The 25936-nt window shown below is 40.6% G+C and overlaps 3 protein-coding genes across 8 annotated transcripts in view; 1 reads left to right on the top strand and 2 right to left on the bottom strand.

Moving 5' to 3' along the window:
- The window catches only part of CTNNAL1 (catenin alpha like 1), a 65377-nt gene extending 62875 nt beyond the window's left edge, over positions 1 to 2502 (top strand). The window contains exon 19 of the mRNA XM_061588856.1: positions 38 to 2502. Within this exon, the coding sequence (XP_061444840.1) occupies positions 38 to 208 (171 nt within the window). The 3' untranslated portion in view covers positions 209 to 2502. The remainder of the gene's footprint in view (positions 1 to 37) is intronic.
- ABITRAM (actin binding transcription modulator) lies at positions 2111 to 7852 on the bottom strand. Of its 3 annotated transcripts, none has more exons than XM_061588913.1 (7): positions 7579 to 7668; positions 6365 to 6483; positions 6160 to 6246; positions 4872 to 5001; positions 2885 to 2961; positions 2723 to 2792; positions 2111 to 2632 (listed from the first exon to the last, which is right to left on the bottom strand). In XM_061588913.1, the coding sequence occupies exons 2-7, from the start codon at positions 6373 to 6375 to the stop codon at positions 2504 to 2506; spliced, it is 504 nt and encodes a 167-aa protein (XP_061444897.1). In that variant the 5' UTR covers positions 6376 to 6483; positions 7579 to 7668; the 3' UTR covers positions 2111 to 2503. The 3 variants fall into 3 exon arrangements, with proteins under 3 accessions (XP_061444897.1, XP_061444906.1, XP_061444888.1); XM_061588922.1 differs by having other exon boundaries at positions 6368 to 6483; XM_061588904.1 differs by lacking the exon at positions 6365 to 6483 and having other exon boundaries at positions 6160 to 6211; positions 7579 to 7852.
- Positions 7853 to 14885: 7033 nt separating this feature from the next.
- Positions 14886 to 25936, bottom strand: part of SLC39A6 (solute carrier family 39 member 6) — an 18396-nt gene continuing 7345 nt past the window's right edge. For all 4 annotated transcript variants that reach the window (XM_061588882.1, XM_061588870.1, XM_061588878.1 and 1 more), the window contains 8 exons: positions 25413 to 25593; positions 24868 to 25037; positions 22421 to 22633; positions 21407 to 21497; positions 19804 to 20181; positions 17770 to 17850; positions 16283 to 16473; positions 14886 to 15556 (listed from right to left, as the gene is read on the bottom strand). In XM_061588882.1, coding sequence (XP_061444866.1) covers positions 15404 to 15556; positions 16283 to 16473; positions 17770 to 17850; positions 19804 to 20181; positions 21407 to 21497; positions 22421 to 22633; positions 24868 to 25037; positions 25413 to 25593 — 1458 coding nt within the window. In that variant the 3' untranslated portion in view covers positions 14886 to 15403. The remainder of the gene's footprint in view (positions 15557 to 16282; positions 16474 to 17769; positions 17851 to 19803; positions 20182 to 21406; positions 21498 to 22420; positions 22634 to 24867; positions 25038 to 25412; positions 25594 to 25936) is intronic.

Below are 25936 nucleotides of genomic sequence, written 5' to 3'. Positions count from 1 at the left end.
AGCAACACTTAATTTTTATAAAATACATTTATTGCAGCACAAAGGAGGAAATGGCTATCTTAGAACATATCGTCCTTGGAGAGAAAATGGCCTGCACGCAGTAGCAAGGGAAAGAAGTGGCCTGGCTGGGAGAACAGATTCCTTTGGGATAAAATACTTGGAACAACACGTAGCAAACCTCACGGTTTTGGAAAATAAACAATTCTAAGGTGCTTTTTGGGAACGAAAAGATGTCTATATGGGAGTTGTACACTTAACCTCTCCTAATTGCTTTCTTTTGAGGAAGGTGAAACCAGGATAGAAAAAGCTGTTGTAACCTTTTCACATCTAATAGATGTCATGGTACTTGGCAGTTAACAAAAGCAACAGTCACATTTAATGGCTGCATATTTTTGTAAAGTGAATACATTTTTGTTCACTATTAATACTGCTATTTTTATAATCGCATACACTTATGAATGTCTTTCTCTTCAACCCAAAGATGCTGCTATGGATATGTTTCTGCACATTAACTGGATAGTCTTTGATATGCTACATGAAAAACTACTGGTATTTTGTTGTTGTTTAATAGTCACTACTAGTGTGAGCCAAGGATCCTGGTCTGAAAGTAGCTATTATGGAAGACTGCTTCGAAAAGAGAGCAATGGACTGGGCCATCATCTATCCCCCATCTCCTAAAATGGCCTGCCAACAAGTTCTATTGCTACAGATACCACTTTTTCTTTGGAAGCAGGAGGGGGAGATGCAGATATAATCTCTTAAGGGGCAAGATTTGGTCCAAAGGCCTCCACATTGCTGACTTTTCTTCTGGAAGCATTAGCTAGTTATAAGAAAGCTTTAATGATAAGCCTTTTGAAAACCTCACACTTTTTATAAAGCATATTTAACAACTTAACAAAGCTAAAAATAAAGGTCATTAGCAGTGTTGATGATACCAGCTACAGTTAAGAGTTTGTGTTTGTCTTGCTTATTTTTATATTACACACACTTCATCAGCAGAATTTGTATAGGAGCTAAGCAGTTTTTATCAGAAATAATGTCTTAAGATGTTTAGTGGGACTAATTCCCCAGTAAGTGAGCTTAGGACTGCAGCTTTAAGTGGAAAGTTTGAGCCTTCAGCTTTAGCACATGATATAGCAAAGTTCCAAGGTAGTTAGCAAAATGTATACTTCCACTCTGAAATAAGTTGTAGCTGTTAAAGCCAGTCACTACAAAGAGGGCATTACTTGTTTAGTAGAGACTAAAAATTCTTCTCCAAGCTTCTTTGAGATTTATGTATGAATGCTTACTGTGTTAATTGAAAAAGCGTGAAGTGCTCTGGTCCAAAGTTTCACTGTTAGATTTTAGTGTCAGCCCTCATTCAACCTCTGTTTGGAGTCCTGGTGTAGTGGTTAGAGTGTTGGACTACGACCTGGGAGACCAGGGTTCGAATCCCCACCCAGCCATGAAGCCCACTGGGTGACCTTGGGCCAGTCACTGCCTCTCAGCCTCAGAGGAAGGCAATGGGAAACCACCTCTGAATACCGCTTACCATGAAAACCCCATTCGTAGGGTCGCCATAAGTCAGGATCGACTTGAAGGCAGTCCATTTCCATTTTCAAAATTGAGAAACTTAGAAAATGTTGGATACAGTTATGGTAAATTTCTCCATTTTTTAATCTTGTCTTAAGATAAAAACTAGACATTTAGTGGCAAATAGAGAATTCCCAATCTCATTTGACACTGATGTGGAAAGTAGGGACTAAGGAGCAGAAAATAAATGGCAGGTGAGCCACTTGCTTGCCTCTTTTCTTCTGCAACCTCAGCCCTATCCCCAACTCCCAGATGAGGCAAAAAACTGATGTAGGAAAGTAGCAAGTGAGGGGAAAGGTTAAGGAACCCCCCCTTGACATAGTCACCCTGTAAATCCTGCCCTGCACTTAGCATGTCAAAAGCCAACACAGGATAGAAAAGGCTGTGTTTGCTGGTGAATGTCTAGTGCTGGCATTGGCTACCATCCACATTATCTCATTCAGGTATATATTTCAATGGTAAACTCTCCAAGATAACAAAATAGTAATGGCAGAATTCTACTTCATAAAGATTTGGCCCTCACTTAATAAGCAGAGGATAAACTGACAATAAGCTTTTATTGATATGAGAAACAGGGCTATATTTTGACATTGCCCCCTTAAATACCACAACAGGGACAGTTCAGCCACACTTTAAGTCCTTTTGAAGTTCCACTGTTATCACTAGAGGAAATTTAAACACACCCTTGACAGTATCATTAATAAATGAAACTTTTAAGTACTTAAAAATTTGCTTGCTTGTGCCTCAACTGCCTGAAAAAGAACTTTTCCGTTGTGTTGCTATTTGAAATTCAAAGCATTTTTGTTCAGTTTTCCTCCGCACGTTAAGCATGGAAGCTGAGAAGTCACTTTATCATGAGATGTACTGGAAGCAGTCTTACTCAATTCATATGCCTGCTATGAAATACTTAGTTCTCATTCTGTGAATCTTATCAAGAAATGAGATTAAAACGTTTCAACAAAATGTCTTCGTATTCTTTCCGTGTCAAAAGCCCCCGAGTTACACTTTTGCTTTCTTCAAACTTTGGTAATACAACTGCAATGTATCCCTCTGTGGAAGGCTAGGAAGAAAAACACATGAGAAGTGAGATAAAAAGTGTGAGAGAGAATGCAGAAGGGGGGGGCACTACAAACGAGTTTCAAGTTCTGACCTTTGCTTGTAGGAGAGATGGATTGTCCAGAATGTTTTCGTTTACTTCTATCAATTTTCCTCTTATACAGCTGCAAAGAATTTCCAATAAAAGCTTGAACAATAAAAGCAAAAGCTTGAACAATGAAAACAACACAATATAAACAAAGCTTCACCTACTTACCTATATATGGTATATTCTTCTCCATCTGAGCAGAAAATTCGACACAGAGGGGCAAGTTCTGTTAGAAACTGAGCGCCCTAGGTAGAAACAGAGTGTGTAAGAATTAGGACTGTGAGAAAAGGAAACATAGTAAGAGCCTGACAGCTTTCACTGCCACCAACATAAATGTTTTAACACTTAAAAGTCAAGGGACACTGTTTTGTCGATCCAAACAAAAATTTCTAAATAAAGCAAGCAGGGCTATGGAGTCGGAAGCAATTTTGGGTGGAGTCGGAGTCCGACTTCAAAATAAATTTTGAGTGACAATTTTTTTAAAATATAAATTCAAAATGTCAAAGAAGCTTCCCGTGAAGTCAGCTGTAGTTGAGCAATTCATCATAACTCAAGATGGAAAACATTTTGTGTGTCAGTGTATGACACGGGACCCAGATGAAGACAAATGCTGTGATGCCAAGATCAGCGCATATTCAGGCAGTGCTAAAAATGCTCCTATGAGAGCTTCCAATTTAAAAAGACATTTACAGCCTGTTGGAAGCAATTCTGGGTGGAGTCGGAGTTGGACAGTAGAAAAATAGAAGAGTTGGAGTCGAAGGTTTGGCGTACCGACTCCACAGCCCTGAAAGCAAGACAAGAATCATAATATGTATTACCATGTTTTCCTTCCTAAACCTTAATCCTAACTGTTAAAAAAAATCACACTTGCCTGACTTGGGGGTATATTTGGACCCCGATAAGATTTCCAATGGAAGGATGGGGTGCTTAATGCTACGAAAACACCATGAGCCAAAAAAATACTTATTCAGAGAAGGCAGAATTTTTCTGAGCAATATATGGTGGCTCGTTCTCCATGCATATTGAGCAAACTAGGGTATTTTGGGACCCCACTGTTTTTTTCTTTCAGAAGAAAAACATAAGTGGTAACTGGCTGAAATTTGGGGATGTTGTATGGGTGACAATTTGTGACAATGTCCTAGAAGGACAATCCGTAGGCCTACTTGTGTAAATTACACAATAAAAGGCAGAAACGTTTCCCCAGGGCTTTTTGCTGGGGTATTTTTGGACTGCAGTGTTGTGTGTTCTTTTTTCCAGAAGAAAAACGGTAAATGGTAACAGGCTGAAATCTGGTGATGTACAGATTAAGATTTGTGACAATGTTCTAGGAGGACACCCCTGTAACTCTACTTATGTGTAGATTATACAACGGAACGTGTACCTTGGGTCAAAATGTACCCCAGAAATCAGGATGAAGGTTAATGGGGACAGAATTGATAGGCATTAGAAGCTGAGTGAAGGGGAAACCCATGTTCAACTCCAGGCTCAATTATGAAACTCATTAGGCTGAACTTTGGCATAACCTATTCACAGAATTGACCTAAGCTCTTGGAATGGGATGGGTAAGAACTATAAAATGATTTTTACTGGTGACACCCTTCTCTTCAGGGAAATGGTGTACTGTGCTCAAATCAAATGACACCAGGGTTAGGACAAGCATGGGGAACCTTCCCCCCCCCCAAGAGTCACAGTCCCTCATGGGCAACTTTCTGTGGGCTGTACGACACTTAGAACGCAAGCATCAGAGGTTTCTACATAAACATCTCTCCATCCAAGTAAGCAAGAGGCATCACAGTTCAAGGACACTTTCCAGCCGGGCAAAAGCACTCAAGGACGGCAGAGCAGGGCTGCTGAGAGTTTCAAGGGCACGACAGAGGAGCTTAGAGGGCATCCCTGGCCTTAAGGTTCTACACCTCTGACTTCATTTCAGTAAGCTTGAATTAGCAGTTAGTAGCTGGCAGCCTGTCCTCCCTTGTGTCTTCCCTGAAAGGAACTTCAGACTTCCTGCTCACCTAGGATTGTGGGAGGGAACTCAGACGTATTGGACCATACCAACAACAGGCCTTCCTCTCAGTGCACTTCAAAAAAAAATTACTAGACGGAGTCACACTACAGCTAGGAATATCTGCCAAGTTAAAAATGAAATGAGCCTTACCCGTTTAGACTTTCCAGAAACTTTATTTTGCAGCCTGCTACAGTTGGCACTGATCTGGTAACTAATACGCTCAATTGCTTTTCCCTTTTGAAGAACAGGGTGAGCATCGGCTAGAGTGATGACACAGATTCTATAAGAAAAGAAGTGAGAATAGCTAATTACTTAGTCATCTCCTCTGGACCCAAGAACCTTGTATCACAAGGGAAACTTCTGAATACACTAAATTAGGTTACTTTGGAAAGTCCCACTGTCTTATAGATTATTTCTTTTGAGTAAGCCAAAGGCCTCTCAACACAGTTTTTGGTCAGAAACACAAAAATGTACAAAAACATTTTTTTTAAAGTTACAAGGTTTCACCACTGCAGCAATTGGAAGAACATTTACTATGTGTAGCAAATTTATCACTCCTATTCATAAAAGCAACTTTTTTGCTTTAAAAGGCAGTGACCTCAGTTCCACTCTAGATGCACATAAACTAGGTAATGCACATCCTATTCAAAGCAATAGATCATAATGCACATCCTATTCAAAGCAAAACATAGATCAACTGCACCATCACTTAGATGTGCATCTGATTTATGACCGATTTCTGCTCCAGCAAGAGAGATGCCTGTTTGCTTAGGTGTATAAATCTTAACTCATTCACTGGTGAGGCAAGCGTCTTGAGCAAAGTTTTCAAACACATAGAATTACCTTGCTGGATATAGTTCAGCATTCTGTCTCAAAAAAGTGGTCAGTCAGATGAACATGTAAGGTGTGCAAGTATGCTTTGGTCAGGTCCACTATAAGCATACAGCCCCTGGAAGGGTGGCAACCCCTCAAAGTGGCCCTTGGGCCAAAAACAGTTAACCACCCCTGTCTTAATATGTAGAAAAATACATAATGACTTAGGACTTTCAAAATCACCTAGTAGCAGACCCATTTTGATACAGAATTCTTTTGAAATGGGAATAATGTGTCAGCTGAAAATGTTATCCTAGTCTTTTACTCATTTAGGCATTAATTGCCTGTCCATGGGCAGTTCACACAAAATTCAAATAGTATCAATGAAGATAAAACAGTAAAACACAAGTTTTCAAGCAGCATTATTCTAAAAACAACATGTAAATTCCAGGTTCAACGAGTCTTCAAAGACCTAAAACACGGTTTTAAAAGGCCTTGGAATTCATACTGAGATTGTAAAAATTATATATTTTAATGCTGCAATCCTCACTTGGAAGTAAATCACACTGAACACAAAAGCACTTTTGAGCAAACATGCAAATAATTGGGCTGTAAGAATGCTTACCTATTAGAATGCTGCAGTATGCAATGGTCCTCACATGGATTACCTTTTACATCTGGGGAGAAAAAGTTTACCATTGCTTGATAATTTCTGCATGAGAAATATAGAGGTCAGGTTGGGTGACATTAGGTGGAACTGTATAAACTTGCTTGGAAGACTATTAGACTTCAGTCTTCTTTGGTAAAAAGTATTAAGAATGTTTACTCACAACCTTTTCATATGTACAGGAAACAGGCTCTAGCTTGCACAGAAAAGATATTAGTAGGTAGTAGATTTAGTCCATCATTGGGATCATGTGGCAGAGAAGCCTGTAGGGGATTCTTTCTCCTGTGGTTTAATGGAGAATTATGCTAATAAGAGCACAACATCTCTTAACAAAGAAGAGGAAGGGAAGGGAAGTAACACCTATCAATAAGAAGTTACATCACTGTAAACAAGCATAGAGGTGTCCCCAAATTCTAGAAGGGACCTCTCCCTATTAAAAGCATGCAATGTTGCTTATCCCAACAGTTACCGCCTTCTATGAACGAAAGTTCTTCCATTCACATAATAGTCTTTGATTCAGTAAAAACTTTGGCAAACAGAACAGGAGAGGAAGCAATTTCCCTCTTTTGCCAGTATGCCATCACTACCTTCAACACTATTGATTTTGGAGTGATGGTGGTTCAGGGGGAAATCAGTTAACATTGCCTCTCCTCTTCTGTTAGCAGAGGCACCCACTAGATCAAAAACAGAAAGGCACAACTGGCTTCAACGCACTATTATGTTATCTGTACATGCCATGCTTTATAGAGTTATATCAACAAAACCGACGGATCCCACACTGGCCCAACAAACTTACATTTAAAGTTTTACAGCAGGGGAGGCAACAAAGAGAGGAGAGAAAAGGATGACCTCTTCACCTCTGGGTGAGAGGGGATTAATGTCAGAAAATGCAGCTACACATAGTTCAGCTGCAATCCTTTGTGTAGTGAGACTTTTAAGTAAAAGTGCATGGGCTTGCGGTGATAGCTTTCGTTTCCGTTGGGATACCGCTTAAGTGTATGTCAAAGGCTTCTCACCGGATCTCGGTCTCGATGGGGCATGCTGAGCCTTTATGTCGGTGCAGACTACAGGAGGATCAGAGAATGAATGAAGAGTGAGAGTGTGTTGCCCTCAGAGCATTTTGTAAAACAGGAATGGGGAACTTGTGGCCCTCCAGATTTTGGATTGCAACTCTCATAATCCCCAACCATCGTGGCTGCTACCCAACACTCTCTGGAGGGCCACAGGCTCCCCATCGATGTTACAAACCATCCTTTGCACTGGACCGGCAGCCCCGAAAAGGTCAGTAAGCATTGTGCCGCTACCCGCCCCCGAGGTAGCCCGCCGTAAAGGAAGGTGTGGACTGGCAGATCCACGTTGCAGTTATTCCAACTTTACCAGGTTTGTACCAGCGGGTAAAATAACGCTCCGTCACGCCGGTCATCGTTGCCATGGTAGTTTGAGCCTCAGGGCCTTCCGCCGCCATGAGACGCGAGGAAATGAGGTGGGCCAATCCCCGGAGACGCTTCGCCCACTGGATTCAGGACCACACAAATTCCGCACGGCAAAGCGGGACGAGAAAGCTGGCTGAACTAACGACAACCCGGAACAGCCTCACGACCTCGTGAGCATCCCCACAGAGATAGGAAAATAGAGTAACGCATTTCATTTTCTGAATAGGTAACTTCCGGGTTCGTATTGTAAGAATTTTTACATTTGCCCAGGGGTCGGTATGAGAACTACCGCCATAGAAATCAAGAGCGCGACTGTACATTTATACTCTCCCCCCTAGTGACAGCATGCGAGGTTGCCTATTCTTAACACAAGTAAGCCCAGCCCCAAGCAAAAAAAAAAAAAAAAAAAGCAAAGACATAAGAGCCTGCTTTTCTAGTCAGGTTTTATTCGCGTGGAATGTGTAGTTATTGTTTAAAAAGAACTCCGGCAATGCAAACGTTAATGCAAATACAGACCGTTTTGACAGTATTGCGTTCTAAAATTGCATGTCCACTTTGGGCTTTAGGAAATTTAATCAAATCACAAGCTACTGCCCATCCCCCTCCAAAGAGCTGGACTAAAGGGATGAGATCCTGGCAGTAGGGCTCAGAAATTTCCCAAGCAGCTGAACAGCCTAGGGCAGTAGTGAGAAAACAGAATCCCTCCAGCTTTGTTGGACTCCCAACTCCCATTAGCGCAGCCTGCATTGCCAATGGTCAAGAATGAGTTGCTGTCCAGAAACATCTGGAGGGACACAGGTCCCCCACCCCTTGTTGAGGGTTAGAGATGTGAAGGCTCAAGGGGAAAAAATCTAGAAAAACTGGGACAAAAACCATCCCCCCAATCTTTTTATTCACCTCCCCCCCAAAACAAATTAGAAAAGAACATAAAGGTTTTCCTGAATTTTTTGTTTTCCCCCCCAAGTCTTCACATATCTACCTAGACAGGTATTGCAAGATGTTCATTCTGGCTGATAACAGCCTACCATAATTTGGGGGTTTTTATGCAAAAGGGGGCCTGTCAGGAAAGAAAAATCCCTTCCTCCAAATCCATCATATCCCATCTATGATGTTCCTGACCCTGTATGTACCATTAAACAGGACCTGAAATAAGTGCTGTATAACTTGGCTTTATACTCTCTCTGCCATAGCAAAATAATAATTAGGCAATATATACTAGGCTGAAAAGAGTATCACTGCACTTGGAAATGCTAGCTAGTTTTGGTGGGAGGGTAAAGGGGAATTAAATAGCAGCTTTCACTTGAATGAATGCTGACTACTTCTGAGACTGTGGTGGTGACTCGGGAGACTTGTGGCTTCTCATCTGTGGAATATACTTACCAGTTAGATCCACCTATGTCTTTGCTGCCATCCTTTCAGCAACAGGTAAAGACTTACCTTTTCCCCCCAGGCTTTTGATACACTAAGATGATACTGTTTGTTATTAGTGTGCTGTCAAAGCTTCCTGTGGCTGTATGGGGGTTGCTGCTGTTTTATGGTTTTGCTTTTATTGTATATTTATATTTTACTATGAGTGTATAAAGCCCTAAATGGCGTAGGACCAGGATACCTGAAGGACCATCCTGTCCTATGTACTCTGGCCAGATCACTGTGATCATCTGGAGGATTGTCCCTCAGTTATCACATAGTTATTTTGTTTCTATGCAACTTAAGGCTTTTAGCATAGTGGCACTTTGGAATACTGTTGCCATTGAAATCAGACAGGTATCTACAATACTGGTATTACATTGTCTGCTGAAAAGGTATTTGTTTTGCCAGTTTTGGAGATTTGGTTTGATTCATTATTGGTCATTTATTATTTATTTTATGATTTGATAGTTTCATGATGTTTTAATTATTTTATTGTACACCACTTTGATATTTATGAATTTGCAGTTTACAAATATTCTTGTAAAATAAATGTAAAAATACTAGGGGGCTTTGCCCCCATACTCGCCAACCCCCCACCACCCCAGGCAACCCCAGGCCCCTTGCCACCTTACCCCCTCAGGTATCCCCACTCCCCTTGCCAACCCACTTGCTTTGCCTCTTCTTCCACCACTGCCACCCCAAACAGTGCTGCCTTGTAGCACAGCTAGGCCACAGGCCAGCCTCCCACCCAGGCTGCCGCTGTACCACCGCCGCCGCCTTCTCTGGACAAACGCTGCCAGTGCCATACAGCACACCAGCCATGCTGCTGCTTTGCCTGCTTGAAGAGGCAGGCAGTGCGAGCAGTGTGCAGGTGTGGGGGAGAGCGTTCACCCTAATGTTTGCAGTGCCACCTGTCTGTGACATTGTGACCTGCAGCGTGACACTTATATTTTTATGTAAATAAAAGCTTATACAAACTCTACTATAAGCATGCCCCAGTTTAAATGATAACATTCTTGCATATGATGTGTGTTTCATGGGAGAGAAAATACGTCTATTTAATATGGAAAAAAAGCACCTGCTCTTTTTGGATGAATGGATCTATGCTTTTGTACATAATACTTGTCATTTTTAAAGATACAAATTTCCCCAAAAGATGGGGCTACAAGAAAAGCAGCACATAAACCATCTTATAAATGTAAATAAGCAAATTACAATGAATCATTTAATATCAAAGGTTATATCCAATACTGTGCAAGAATACCAATATTGAACAACAGCACGTTTGTCAAATCTGAGTCAGCTGTGCTTGCCTCTTTCAAGACTCTGTGTCTTTAGATAGATAAGTGACATTTCTAGCAAAGCAGAGGGTACACTGTTAATTCCAAAATCACAATCCTTCTATTAAAATAGATATTTTTATAGATTTCTTTCTATGTAATTAGGATACTTTCCAGACCTAAATTATCATTCACATTACAAAAATGATTACACCTTTTCTTATTTCTTCAGAAGAACTTGAAGAATCCTGTATTTAAATCTCCAAATTTAATCTCAAAATTGCTATTTCAGCCTTATTTGCTTATGTAAAATGGGAGTGCTTTTGTCCAGCAAAGGCATTGGTGAGATAGATAAGGATTGGAAAGCAATTTTTACAAGAGAAAATGCTAAAAATATTGATATTTTAGACTAAAATAAAAGAAAGAGACTGAGACCATGACAGCATCCATGTTGAATGTACTTCCTTGTAGCGGGCTCTGCATCTTTCAGGTTAATTGTTCTGCCTGAGCACAACGAGCAGGAAAGCAACAGAATTCCATACGAATACTGGTGTCCAACAGGTCTGCTCTGCAATACCAGTGAAATCTACATCTCCTAAAACAGTTGCTCTAGGCTTAGAACCAATGCTTGGAAGTTGCAGGGAAGCAGAGTTTGCCTAAATTCTAGTAGAAATTTGCTGATAGCCATTTAAAAATGGATCAGACTACCTTCGAAGGTGGTGAGCTCTCCCCTTCTCTAGAGGCATTTAAGCACAGGCTGGACAGCCATTTGTCAGGGTGCTGTAGTTGCATCCTGCATTGCAGATTCTGCACTGAGCAAGGGGTCTGGACTAGAAGATCTCCAAGGTCTCTTCCAATTCTATCTCTCTGTCCTAGTGCTTGTAAAAGTGGCTGTCTCCCTGAGGTACACACAGGTGATACAGCTTTTGGAGTGACAAGGATGAGACCCTGGATTGGTGATAGGTGGCTTAAGCACAGCTCTCACCAACAGTCTGCCCAAATTAGGAGGTTGGCGAAATGCTGTAACAGGAGGCCTGCTGATGGCTCTAGTAAGATGTTCAGAGTTTGCCAGCAATGGGTAGCTCTCCCTGATTGCTCGGTGATATTTAGGAGATGCTGGATGGAAATCTACCACAAATGGAATCCGTTGCTCTCTGCTCTTTGACACCTCAGTATGATGGAGGTTTTCTCTGGACAGAATGGAGGCTCGGTGGATGTTGCAATTGATATGTGGAGAATATCCTTAGAAGGTGTTCTTTAAGTTCACTGATCCTTCTCTGGTATTTATCTTCAGTGTTGCAAATAAGTTTGATTCTCAGAGCTAAGCTATACACAGTGTTTTTCTTTATATGCCTAGGATGGCAGGATTTCCAGTTTAAATAGGTGTGAGCATCAGTGGGTTTGCTGTAGAGATCAGTGGCTATTTTGTTGTTTTCAATAGTGAGAAGGACATCCAGAAAAGGGATGTGCGGATTGTCATTTGTACTATTAAATGTAAACTTAATAGATGGATGGAGTTGATGTAATTTTTAAATTGTTCCAAACTCTCTTTACCATTTGTCCAGACCATAAAGATGTCGTCAATGTATCACCACCATATAAGTGGTTTGTTGATGGCCTTTTTGAGGATCTCCTGTTCCAGTTTACCCATGAAGAGATTTGCATATGATGGAGCCATGCGAGTCCCCATAGCTGCACCTTGTAGTTGCAGGTAGTGTTCTCCGTTGAATGTAAAGTTGTTACAAGTCAGGACTAGCGTAGCTAAAGTTGTGAGAACCTCTGTTGGAGAATTGTTCATATCTCTGGTGTTAAGGAACTCATTTAAAGCCTGAATCCCAACATTATGCGGTATATAGGTGTAAGAGATGTGACATCTAAAGTAGCTAGTATAGTATTGTTGTGGAATTGATACTGCTTGTTTAAAGACTCAATTTTAAGGAAGAAGTCCTTGGTGTCTTTGATATATGATGGGAGGTTTTGCACCATGTTTTGTACATTTAAGTCAATGTACAGAGAAATCCTTTCAGTAGCTGTGTTGTTACCCGAGACAAATGGGCGACCAGGATTGTTGGCTTTGTGGATTTTAGGCAGCATGTAAAACCTTCCAGGGGAGGGATTTGGATTAACAAGGAGATCAGCAGTTTCCTCTTTAAGAAGTTTCCTACTTGTAAGGTTTTGTATGGATGTAATGATACGAGTATTGAGATCTGTGGTGATGTCTTTGTCAAGAAATCTACATGTTGTCTTTGACCTTCTGCTATATAGTTTGTAGTGTTAAGTACCACAACAGCACCACCCTTATCTGCAGGCTTGATGACAACATCCCTTCTCATCTGAAGGTTCCTTAGGGCTATTCTTTCTTCTTTTGAAAGGTTGTCTTGAGTAGGAGTTGGTGTGTGGTTGTTGATGACTCTGTTTATTGATAAGAGAAAGGTTTCTAGGACTGGATTCCTGTTAATGTTTGGTGTACAGAAACTGTAGCAGAGGATCTCTATTGTAGAGGTCTATGTTGTTCTTAAGAGTCATCATAAAAAAATTCAGCCAATCTGCATCTCCTTTCAAATGCTTTGATGTCACAACTCATGTGTGCTATATTGTGCTCTCTAGGTGTTGGGCAGAAGTTGAGGCCTTTGGATAGAAGCCTAATTTCACTAGGTGACATTTTGCCTGCAGTGAGATTATATATATATATATCTCACACACACACACCCTTACCCCTGCTGCCCAGGAAAGATAGGATACCTGAAAGCCTATTTGTGTGCATGAGAGTTTACACAGGTGGTTGACTGGGGGGGGGGGAAGGTATCTTTCCTGATTTTGCTTATATAATTCTGTGAGGCACTGAATGCATTTGAGAGCATAACACTAACACCACCCTGGGAGACTGAAAGAACTGGGCATGTTTAGCCATGAGAAGAGAAGACTGGGGGGAGATATGATAGCACTCTTCAAGTACATGCAAGATTGTCACATAGAGGAGGGCCAGGATCTCTTCTCAATCGTCCCTGAGTGCAGGACACAGAATAATGGGCTCAAGTTACAGGAAGCCAAATTTCAACTGGACATCAGAAAAACTTCCTGTTAGAGCTATACAACGGAACCAATGACCTAGGAAGGTAGTGGGCTCTCCGACATTGGAGGCATTCAAGAGGCAGCTGGAGCCATCTGTCGGGAATGCTTTGATTTGGATTCCTGCATTGAGCAGGGGGTTGGACTTGATGGCCTTATTGGCCCCTTCTAACTCTACTATTCTATGATAATCCTGCCTCTGTGTAGCTTCCTGTTGCTCCAAAGACCTCCCACCCTCCATGCCCTCACCTGCAGCCCGCCCCAGCCCTGACTACTCTGCTCTCAGAGGAAAACCAACTGAAACTTGCGCAGCAGATTGCCAAACTCACCGCCGGCTCCTCCAGGCACCGACATGACAGGCAAGCAGGGATGGAAGCGGGGGGGGGGGTGGAGGAAGAAAGGAAAAAAGAGGATCCAGTCAGGGAGAAGGGAGGAAAAGGCAGCCGAGTAGCCAGGCTGGGCTGACCAGAAAAAGACACAGCTACAGCAGAGTTCCAGCCGCCTTACAGCCAATTGTGTTACTTCCGCTCTGCAACTACGCGCCCCCTTCGTGGGTTTAGGCGGGAAGGGTGAGCTCATCCAGTGCCATGGGAGGAGACAATGGGAGTGTCATGCGATCGACAACATCATGGGTGGGAAAGGTTACGGCGCTGGTAGCAGGGTGGTACCATAGATAGAAAAGGGGTAGAGCCAACACTCCACTCATGGCTTACCATTATTTGCAGTTCCTTTAAAAAAAATATATGTTGTCTTCGCAACCCCCTTTTGATTGTTTCATGACCCCCTTGGGGGCCATGGCCCCCAGGTTGGGAATCATTGCTGTAGATCATATGAAACTTATGAGCAACACAGTGCTAGCAACAATAATCTTTATGATGTGTAGAAAGCTTCACATCAATATAAATTCAAAGCACAAATAAAGGTAATAATCCTGAATACTGATATATCGGAAGTTATTTCTGTAGAATTAGGATAATAGCTGCTACTCAATGTAAATTGTGAAATATCTCTCAGCAGCTGATTTAGTACTTTGACTATTCTGTTATACACGTGCTTAGCTTTTGACAGCAACAAGCACTTAAGAATCCTGTTCTCTAGGAAGGATGTTTTTTCCATCACTGTTTTGTTTTTAGCTTATGTATGGTGTGAAAAAGTACTGATTCAAATATCCAATCTGTACCAATTGACTGCTAAAGACATCTACGCACCACTAAATTCAGAACTGTTAAGTGTGCACACAATACACAGTTCAGAACAGAATTCCTGCAGCCTCTTCCTATCTCCCATGCTCATCTTTGTAGTCCATTCCTTATAACCCTCCCAATATTGAGAGTCACCCACCTCTAGCAATCCGTTTTTCCTCCACCTTCATGTTTCTGCCAATGCTTCCACCTAAATACACTGCATTGCTTTTTAAAAATGTTAAATTAAAAACTATGTATTTGTTCGATGTAAAAATTTAGATTTGAGGCAGGAAAACTGGACTTACCACAACTTTTTACTTTAATACATGACGTCTTTTATAAACTCGAATACAAGTGAGCATGTAATTTTAATGGCAAGCCAACTATTAAATCTCTTTATTAAAACACTTGGTTACAGTAGCACAACTGCTCAACGATTGCTCAGAATGCTCCCCCCATCAATAGCAATAATTAAAACGACAACTTTAGGTTTTTCTATAGCATATTACATTAAAACCATGTTTGCATCACTTTGGTTACATAAGACTAAGACAAAACATGACACTGCATGCTATAAAATATGCTCACAATATTAAAATACTTTTTCAAATTAAAAGAAAAACACTTCCCTTATGGTTTTACTACATTTGGTAACGTGTGCTATTTAACAGGCCAGTTTCTCCATAGTGCTACGTACTGTACTCTTGCCGTGTGCACAAGCAAGTCCACACTATTAAAAATGCCTAATCAGGAGCCAATTAAAGGTTAAAAAGTGCCCACAGTTAGTGTTTAATACAATGTCAGCAGCAAGAAAGTTTTTTAAAAATTACAAGTTTATGCTGAACACAATTTTATGTTCAAACACAGAGATAAGTAGCATAATACCAAAACCTAACAAAATTCCAGCATTCTGTAACAGGAAATACCCCCAGCGACTACATCCATGATCGCTAGCATCATTGTGAAGCATTTCAGGCACCTGAATATAAAAATGAGAGACATACAAACAAAATTAATGTAAACATTATAGACGTAATGTCTCAGCATTTGGGAATTCTTCAAGTTTTTAAAGTTGGTAATAAATCCCCTTTCTTTATAGTGCAGGTGGGAGCAGTTATAAAATGTTGCAGTGTGTCTTCACTCCCTAATGTAAGTGCTCCTGTTCAGTGTTCCAGCCAGACAACTAAGTTATAAGAAGCTAAAGAAGTCATTTTCCTCCAATCCATCCCAAGTTTTCAGTGTTTATTTTTCAACTGTTACTTCGAACATTCCATGCTCTGGGTGTCCACTGAGCATTGTAGATCCCTCACTGGGCTATTTGGGTAGAGAGTTGCTACCCACTTTGGGCTTAAAATGTTTTTCTTTTTTGGTATTTCAGCAAAAGCTTGGGGTTCCTTGAGCATGCCAATAGTTTCCCCACTTGTTTCTCAGTGGGCCTGTTTTAGCTGACTCTTGGGGAATGATGGATAACTGCTGTGCCAACCACAAAGGCAAACTATGTTCCTTCACACCATTCTTGTAGCCTCTCTGGATACATTTAGCTAGCCACTGCTGGGATAGTGCACTAATGTACTATTTGCCTGATCCAGCAAGGCTCTTATGTACAGCGATTGAGATGCTGACATATTCTTTGAGCAAAAGTTCTGTTGCTGCAACTATTTAGTCTCAGAGTGCTACCAATATCCAATGCTATTCATATACTTACCATATCAACAAGGGCCACATACATGAACAGTCCAGCAGTGAGCGCAAAAATCCACATAGAAACATTGTCAGCATAGTGGCCAATGAGTATCCCAGTAGCCATTCCAAGGTATGCCAGCATAGCTGAGAGGGCATTATAAAGAACAGCTTGTCTTACAGTCATGCCAGCTTTCAGAAGTACAGCAAAATCTCCTGCAGAAAGACACACACAAAAATCGTTTGGTCATGTCACCACACTAAAAGTCCAGCATATCACTTCATTTTCCCTACTCGGAAACCATCCCAAGACAGATTTTGAGGGCTTAAAATCTCATTTGATATTTTAAGATTAGGTCTTTTAAAATTTTAAGGACGGGAGAGCCAAGCACTCTTAGCAGCCATAATTAATATATTGTATGTGAGCACACTCAGCGTGTAAATTGGTTTTTCCACCATTCTATTGGAAGTGTATTGGGACATACTGATAATGTTACATTCATCTGGAATAAAAATATTTCGTTCCAAGAATCCTCACTCTCTTTAGTTAGAATTCACCATGCTTTCAAACTGTGAAAAACTCTTGTATCATTTCACCATGCTTTAACACAGCTTAATATAATTGGTTAGACGCTATAATTAACCAACATTAAGGTTTAGCTAATTTGCATTAAACTGACAAGAAACTCCCACTTAACAATGCACATTGCCATATAAAATATTGTTTTATATTGTTTTAAATTTTTAAATTGTGTTTTAAATTGTTTTTTAAAAGATGTATCTTAAATTGTATTTGTTTGTAGTTACTGTAAACCGCCCAGAGAGCTTTGGCTATGGGGCGGTATACAAGTATAATAAATAAATAAATTAAGTGCACTGCAACACCGTGTAGAATAAGTATTTGCATTGCTCAAACTGTTTTGTTTCCTTTGTTGGTCTGGAAGCAAGATAAAAGTCACTTGCTTTGATATTAAGGAACACTAAAGGTAAAGGTGTCCCCGCACTTGTAGTGCGAGTCGTGTCCAACTCTTAGGGTGACGTCTTGCGACGTTTACTAGGCAGACCGTATATATGGGGTGGGATTGCCAGTTCCTTCCCCGGCCTTTCTTTACCCCCCAGCGTATGCCGGGTACTCATTTTACCAACCGCGGATGGATGGAAGGCTGAGTGGACCTCGACCCCTTTTACCGGAGATTCGACTTCCTCCTTCCGTTGGAATCGAACTCTGGCCATGAGCAGAGCTTCGACTGCATTACCGCTGCTTACCACTCTGTGCCACGGAGGATCTTATAAGGAACACTAGATAGCTCCATTTTAGTTGACTATCATGTTTTTAAAAAGCATAATGTCCCTTGAGCAGTCTATTCTACTGGAACCTTGGAGGGTGGCAAATTATGGTTATCCACGCATACTGTGAAATTTCCAATTTAACTGTGATGGTGAAATCAGCAGTCAACCATATAAAGCATAGAAACAATACCCTAGTAGTCAGTAAAATGCATTATCTCTTACCTAATTCATGTGGTAACTCATGACAAAAGACTGCAACAGAAGTACTTAAGCCACTAGATAAACCTTCAGTAAATGCAGCCCCTAGGAGAAGAAAAGAACATTAATGAGAAGCAATCTTGCTTGAAAAATGCAGTTACATCCATATATAAAGATAAACTAAGCCTAACCATTGTAGTGTGGCAACCTGGGGTGAAGAGCGAAGCAGCCATGATTTTTCCTGTAAGTACTTGCATGCACGTGCATTCACACTTAACCATGGCTTAGCTTACCTTTACATGCAAGCTGGGCTGCGCTGTGTGTGTGTACATATATTCTCAAGAATAGGGTTGAAACTGCCTAAGTCATATTCAGAGCTGACCAACTGATATCAATAGTTGTGTTAGTAATGACCAGCTGAAATCCATTGATTCAGTGGATCTATACCAAGTAACAGACCTGAACTTACAAGATCTGAACAGGGTAGTTCATGACAGATGCTCTTGGAGGTCACTGATTCATAGGGTCGCCATAAGTCGTAGTCGACTTGAAGGCACATAACAACGAATACCAAGTACGATTTAGGTGGACTGTACCTAATATGACCACTATGTTGCAAGAAACATATGCTAAAAGCAGAAAAGGAAGGAGTACAGCAAAAGTTACCAGGAGCAGGAAATATACTCCATATAAAGCAAGGTTAGAAGGCTCAAACCATTAATCTCGGAACAAACATCTAGAACTGAGATTCCAATCACATTTCCCTTTCCGTCCCACTGAAGTCAGTAGACTTCCTGTCTGCAAATGTGCTGAGGAAATTAGATGTAAATGAGGGATATATTACAGGTGTATAAACTGATGAAAACATGAAGAACCTTAGAATTATATAATCAGACAGGCACTGCATCCCAGAAACCTGCAGTTTTAATGTCAAAAGTTTTAGACAATGGAATTAATCAGCAACAGTAACAAGAGTGTAATTGCTCACATACACACGTTATACACAAGGCCCAACATCCTTAGGGCATTTTGAAGAGTGCCAAGTGCTTTGGAAGCATGACTAGTGCTCTTCTGAGGATAGATCCTGATCCTTGAGAAGACTAGAAAGGGATAATCAACTAATAAGGAGAGTATGGCCCATATGTTGAAGATAGGGAGAAAAGATGGGATTGTTTTTGTCAAAAGTAAAATTACTGGCAACATTTAAAAGGCTAGTATCAACAGCACCAATTTCTTTTAATCTAAGCCTGGGGGCCAAATGCAGCCCTCCAGACCTCTCTATCCTCAGGCCATATTCCCTTGCCGACTCTGTATCCTCCTCAAGTGCTTTTGTCTGGCTGGAACGTGTTCTTGGAACTGTGATAAGGCCACTTGCTTGCCTGGATGGAGAGATATGCGTGTGTAGAAACCTCTACCTTTTGTGTGGCAGGATTGAAGCCTATTGTACAAAAAAGTAACAGTTGCATCTGCTGCTCTACCCACTTTTACCTCTGGCCCCATTCAGCATGCAGCTCTCAGACTGAAAAAGTTCTAAAACATGGCTATGATGATATCATCACACAATGGCATGTACTTTTTTACCTAGTTCATTTTGAGAGGTTCAACACAAACCTTAACTTACTTTAGAGCTGCAATATATATCCAGCTTTGGCTGGGGACTGTACCATGAGCTTTACACATGACAAAAACTTGAGGGGGCCTTCTAGGCTGTCTAGTCTAACCCCCAACTCAATGCAGAAAATCCAGAGGTAGAACATCCCCAATATATGGCTGTGTGAACCCTTCCAGCAAGAGGGAGCATGCTACCCCTCTAGGTATTTGGTCTGTAATATACAAACTGCTTTTCCCATCAAGAATTCTCTCCTAATGTTCAACCATATCTACCGTCCCTTAATTTCAGTCCACTGAAATGTAGTCCTGCCTTCAGCAGCAGCATAAAATAAAAGTTTTTCTACTTTTATACTAATAGATCAACAAAGAAATGAAGAGATCATAGAAAAGTCTTGGATCTGCCACCAACACATGGAACTGGTCTAAGGAAAAACAAGATGCACTAACCAATTGCGAGACCATCACTGAAGTTGTGTAATCCATCACCCATAATTACCATCCAGGCTAAAGTAGCTATACCAGCATCTTTCAGTTCTTCACGTGAATAGCGCTGGCTATGGCTATGCGGGTGGTGGTTCTGGTGGTGATGGTGATGCAAAATATGATGGTAGTCATGGTGATGATGACTGAGATGATCAGACTGTCCTAGAGTGTCATGTAAATGTGAATGGCATTTGTTTCTGCACCCCCTGGACGCGTATTCATGGTCAGAAGCCTCCTGATGGGAGTGAGCTATCATGACCTCTTCTTCTTCTTGTACTACTGGCTTCTGAGAGATGAAGTTTGACAGTTCTTGCAAATGTGCCTCCAAGTAAGCTTCTGGTCCTTGGTAAAACATAGGAAAAGCAAAACTTAAGATACATTCTCAAATTAATTTGAAACAAAAAGCAGCAGCAGCGTGTTTAGGAACACTTTTCCATTTTATCTACTGCAGTATTTACAGCACTTGAATATCTTACTCATAACATATTTTAGATGAGAGATGAGGAAACTGTGTCCCCCAGATGTTGTTGGACTCCATCCTTGGTCATTAGCCATGTTGGCTGGGGCTGATGGGAGTTAGGAATCAAACAACATCTGGAGGGCCACAGATGCCCCATTCCTGTTTTAGATATTTCCATTTCCACAAATCTCAGGAGATGCACAATACATTCATTTCTGATTCATACTTCTTCACAGGGCTGTGGAATTGGAGCTGTGAAGTGGGCAGCAATTTTGGGTGGAGTCGGAGTCGGTAGAAATGTACTGACTTCGACTTCAAAATAAAATCAATACTGTAATATTAATTTATTAATATTAATAAATTAATATACAGTTGCTATTTATGGAGTTGGAGTCAGACAGTAGAAAAACAGGAGTCGGAGTCAAAGGTTTGACGTACCGACTCCACAGCCCTGCTTCTTCAGGTCAGTTTACACATGCAAACCAGACGCATTTTCCCATGCAACAATGCACACATACAGGATTGTAAGAAGAAATGTAAAGAAATGGGCTATACGTGAATACAACCTGCCAGCAGCAGCAGCCATTTCTGCAGTTCTGAAGGCTGGAAGGTGTGCTGCTTATGACTGCAGAAACAGATTTCTGCTACAATGGGTTGAAGCCATAAATGAACCAAGTCAGAAATTTCTCTGTGCAATCCTGAACGTGGGAGGGTGTGTGTGGAGAAAGTCACGAGTCTGCTTGCATGTGTGAAGTAGCCCAGCTACAGTGGTGGCAGAGAATTATGATACTGGGGTGAGCCCAATAGACAAGAATCTAACAATATAAATAATACTCCAGCTTCAAATGACGTAGACAAAGATAAGCAACTATTCCTAAATAGAAAGCACCTGAACTTTTAACAGCAAGATAAATGTTCACTACATGCTACCCATGTGGGGGACATAAAAGAACTGATCAGAATGGCATTTACCTGCCTTTTAAAGTTCTGCAAGTTTCCAAGATATTGCTCTGCACAGACATAGATACTATGTGTGGCTACACGGAGATCATGAAGAGCCTGTAGCATTATAACTGGCATTGTTATACAACCTTTGCTGAAACTTACGATCATCCGTGTCTATTTTTTCTTCATTTGTTGAAAGCTGAGAGTCATAGTTAGACAGCTGCTTCTTGATTTCTGCTTCATCGGGTTTTTTCTTAAGAAACCACATTGAGGTTATTAACATTATAGGCACATGATCTTGAACAGTATGTACTTCAAAGGAAAATAGCAATAGAAAATGAAGAACAGACCAAAAATGTAAAAAGAAATATGTTGAAATACAGGAGATACCTCATACAAGTAAAAGTTTACAACAAGCAATCCATTTTGCTCACTATTAAAGTTTCAAGTCCAAGTGAAACATTTGAACCAGTTAAGATTCTAATTCATTATTATTATTAGTCACTTGTTACCCAAATGTTTCCAAGAATCTAACAGTACATTTTAAAACATAACACAAATATATTACTCCATTAAAAGAACTCATACAAAACACCTACAGCCCATTTATCCCATCAACTCTTAAAAGCTTCCAAACAAATCTTTTCTAAAAAACCTCTGTCACACACACCTTCCCTCCCCAATTCATCTTGCCGATAATTTACCAAAATGCTAACAGCTTTTGATTCAGTTGCTGGTTTCAATATCTGATAAAAAGTATTCCATTATATAATTGGAGTAAGCACTTTCAAGTCTCAAAAATTCCAATGGGAGTTGTTCTACTCATGGGATAATGAAAATAAAAGTTTTGGATTTTTTTAAAACAAATTAAATGGGAAACAACTAAACATGTATAACTTTGTTATTGAAAATTATGGTAATTAAAAAGGTTGGATGCCAGAACTCAATTACTGCTAGTAGCATCAGTGTGAGAGAATTGCTTCTATGCATATAGGTTCATCTATGCCACTAGAAATTAGATAGGCCTGGGGATGGGACAGATATGCATGGTGGGCAGATGCTTCCTGTTTCCTCATTGTCTACAGCTTACACACAGTTTGAGCCTCATGTGAATCATCCCTTAGAATTCAGGCACAGATGCAGTTAAATCCACTTTTCAAAAAACTGTTTCCCTACCTTTTTTTTCTTGTCTTTAAATTGTTTAATTAGCGTGATCAAGTGCTCAACAAGAAACATAAAATATAGTCCCCCAAGAGCTGTGAGGCCTTTCCATGTAGAATCCAAATAAGCACTTTCTTCTGCACTTTGAAAAACAAGATGCTTAAAAGGGGGGTCTTTATTGTGTTCCAGTAATGGTTTTTCATGGTGATGATGATGACTTCCATGAGACTAAAAGTTGGGTTGGAGGAGAGGGAAAAAAGTTAGTTCAGACACCTTTCTGTACACAACAAGATGCATGGGTCTGTCAGACCCAGACTTCTCTTCAGAGTCTGGGAGGTATGTCTGGAGAAAAGAACAGCTATACCAATGTCCCAATATGATAAAATGTAACATTGATAGGTTAAAGCCTGGGCTACACATGCAGGACTAAGATGGAAGGATCTCAAGGGGGTAGAGTACCAGTTTTGAATGCTGCTTCGTGTAAAAACAACTCCCTGTCAAAAATAATTGCACATCAAGGACAGAAGTTCTAGCCTGGTGCATTCACTGCCACATCAGTTTTATTTGCAGGGAAGTTTCATATACAGAAGCATTAAAAAAAAGTACCTGTTTGACGTGGGATAGGCCACTCTATCAGTTTTTTTGCCTCATTACACTATGACCATGTTCGCTCATAATGCTAAGTCAAGTCATGGCTGTGAGCTCCCAAGGAAGAGATTGCAGCTGCTTAGCTCAGCAAGGTGTGGACCCTAAGTCAAGATTTGGCTTAGTGTGTTGTCTGAATACGGTATTGTAGTTTAGCTCTCTCCTACTTAATCATGAGCTGCACCCAAGCTTTGCTCTTCACTATAGCTTGTGGTGAGAGAGAGAGACAGTGAGCGCACATGCTTAACCACAATCCCAGGTTTGGACAACATGTTAAACCAAACCTTGTCTTAGTTACTGGGTCACACTGAGCTAAGCTAAGAGAACTAGAGGAGCATAAAGCAGGTGCAAGCTCCTCTCTGGGAGCCAACAGTCCATGCAGATGCAGTAAGCCATACTTTGGCTTACTGTGACGTGTGAACCAGGGCCTGTATGTGTAGACCACGCCCAAGGTATTTCAAGGACTGGCTAAAGCATTTAGCAACCTCTTTGCATTTAGCAATGCCAGATCTTCAGATTACAGCATATGCTGTCCAAAATTATACATTTATATTCAGTTGAAACTCAACAATATTCAACCGACTCTTCGTTTCAAGTAGTCAAGGAAGAATTTCAACTATCATAGCACAGCTGTAGCTTTCAACATATAAAGAATTTGTTTTGGCAGATTTATAGTCAGATCCTAAAAGCTGCTACAGTAGCAAGGCACAAATTGGAGTATTGATCCAATTTGTTTCACTGTTTGCTTACTTAAGCCAAATCCAAACCACGATGTCAGTGCACCATTACTAGCCTAAGTGTGGCTAGCTACTGCTAGTGCCCACTAACACAAGAAGATCCATACCAGAAACACAGAATGCTCCTGCACATCAGGGAACTATACAGAGAAGTGATTTATCTGAGACATTTTGCCTGTGTAACATTCTCAAATAGTTTGAAGGCTTTAAAAGTGGATCAAACAAATTCATGAGGCTATCAATGGGTATTCATGGGTATGCGCTACCTCCAGGATCAGAGGCAACATGACTCTGAATGCCAGTTGGTGAGAAACACTGGGAGAGGCAATTGCCCTCATGTCCTGCTTGTGGTCTTCCCATAGGCATCTAGCTGGCCACAGGATGCTAGACCAGATAGGCCTTTAAGTCTGATGCAGCATGGCTCTCAAGTTCTTAGAAGGCTAATTACGTGTAACTAACAGAGTGGTATTCAATGCTAGTCTTACTCAGAGTAGACCCCTTGAAGTTAATGAACATGACTAACTTAGGTTCATTCATTTCAATGGATCTATGCTGAGTAGGACTCAGTTGAATACAACCCATTCACTTAAATAAATTAAACAGTAGAAGTAGAGCACTTGAGTAACATTGGGACAATGGGCGAGTTTTCCTTTCTCCTCCCCTGCCAGAGCCCCAGTGACAATTCCTACCCCCCAGCTGCTAATTTGCACTGCAAGGAAATGGTGGTTTTTCATGAGGACCAAGATCAGGTGGAGATGGTTTAATTTTTCCTTTCTTACCTCCTAGGTTCTCATTGCTGGTCAGCCCTCAATCCCTGCAGCGGCCATTTACTTTTAAGAAGACATATACATGAAATGCATTCACAAAATTAGCTTGGCCCTAAGATATTATGGAAAATCACACCATACACGGAGCAGTTTGATGTAGAAAGACACTATTAAATTAAAACCCTTGTTTTATTGGAGGTGTGCCACAAGTAGGATTATCATGGTTCAACTGCAGATTTTTCCTGACCAAATTTTCAACCTATGCCCCAAAGTGACACATGTCCAGTAAATGCAAGTGAAAGAAGATACTTACATGTGGAAGAAGATGCAGAAGAGCATCTCCACTTAAGGTACCAACTGCTAATGCTACAAGGAAACTTAGAAGAAACTTGAAAAATACACGATTCATAAGAGGCACCAATATAACTCCCAGTAATGAAAGAAAACTGATGATGGAAATGGAAATAAATCCACCAATCCAAGCTGAAAATAAAAGAGAAAAGACTATCAAATGATTCATCCAGACACTGCTTTCCTGAATAACTGATTTCTTCTACCTTATGTCTGAAAAAAAGCTGGTAGAGCGCCGCTTGTCACAGAAACATCTGTTTTTATTTTATTTTCTCAAGCAATCAGTGGGAGGAAGAGTTCTGTGTAATATTATACACTACATTCTGAACACTAAATAAATAAAAACAGTCATTGCCTCCCTTGCTTCAGGTTTCTTGCCCTTTGGAACACAACAAAGACTTTAAGGTAGGAGAATAATGCAAAATAAATTCTTGCTCAGCATTTTTCTTTTAGTAAGCATCAAAAAGATATCAAACAGGAATTTTTTAACTTCACCAACAAACCTACCTACTTGCAATGAATACGTTTTTGGAGGAGTTTCTGTCTTTTCACTTGTTGCATGAATTAAGCAGTATCTGCCATCAATCTGGTTAACGATAGCAGGACAAAGATAACTAAATTCTGTAGCTGTCAATAGAACATGTGTACTTATTCCATGAGAAAGCATCAGTTTTGATGCATTGAAACACTGTAGAAGAGAAGAATACATTTCAGGAAAGTTTATACATAACACTGGGAGATTAACATAAAGCTATACATGGGCCAAAAGCATTCATCGTTATACTGGCTTACGTGACTGAATTATTTTGTAAACTGGAATACTAACAACTTGATTACTGTAGGTAGTATTTGAAACAGGTGGACTGGTCATTCAATGATTTTATTGATCAAGAAGAAAATTAAAATAACTGGATTTTTAAAAATATGGCTTGAATTATCAGGTCAACTCAAAGCAATGTGTTAACTAGATTTCGGGGGGGGGGGAGGGAAAGAATAAAAAATATTTCAAATCAACCAGGCAGGAAGATTAT

This window comes from Rhineura floridana, chromosome 1 (assembly GCF_030035675.1).
Source record: "Rhineura floridana isolate rRhiFlo1 chromosome 1, rRhiFlo1.hap2, whole genome shotgun sequence".
In the NCBI taxonomy this organism is placed as follows: domain Eukaryota; kingdom Metazoa; phylum Chordata; class Lepidosauria; order Squamata; family Rhineuridae; genus Rhineura; species Rhineura floridana.
This window is presented reverse-complemented; position numbering and strand designations above follow the sequence as displayed.

What these genes read in the sequence shown, in the direction of transcription:
- ABITRAM (XM_061588904.1), bottom strand. Translation starts at nt 7,666, where the DNA reads ATGGCGGCGGAAGGCCCTGAGGCTCAAACTACCATGGCAACGATGACC. An exon ending in GAAGAATATACCATATATAG is followed by an intron (nt 2,793 to 2,884) that starts GTAAGTAGGTGA and finishes AATTCTTTGCAG; the next exon opens with CTGTATAAGAGGAAAATTGA. An exon ending in CATCTCTCCTACAAGCAAAG is followed by an intron (nt 2,633 to 2,722) that starts GTCAGAACTTGA and finishes TTTTCTTCCTAG; the next exon opens with CCTTCCACAGAGGGATACAT.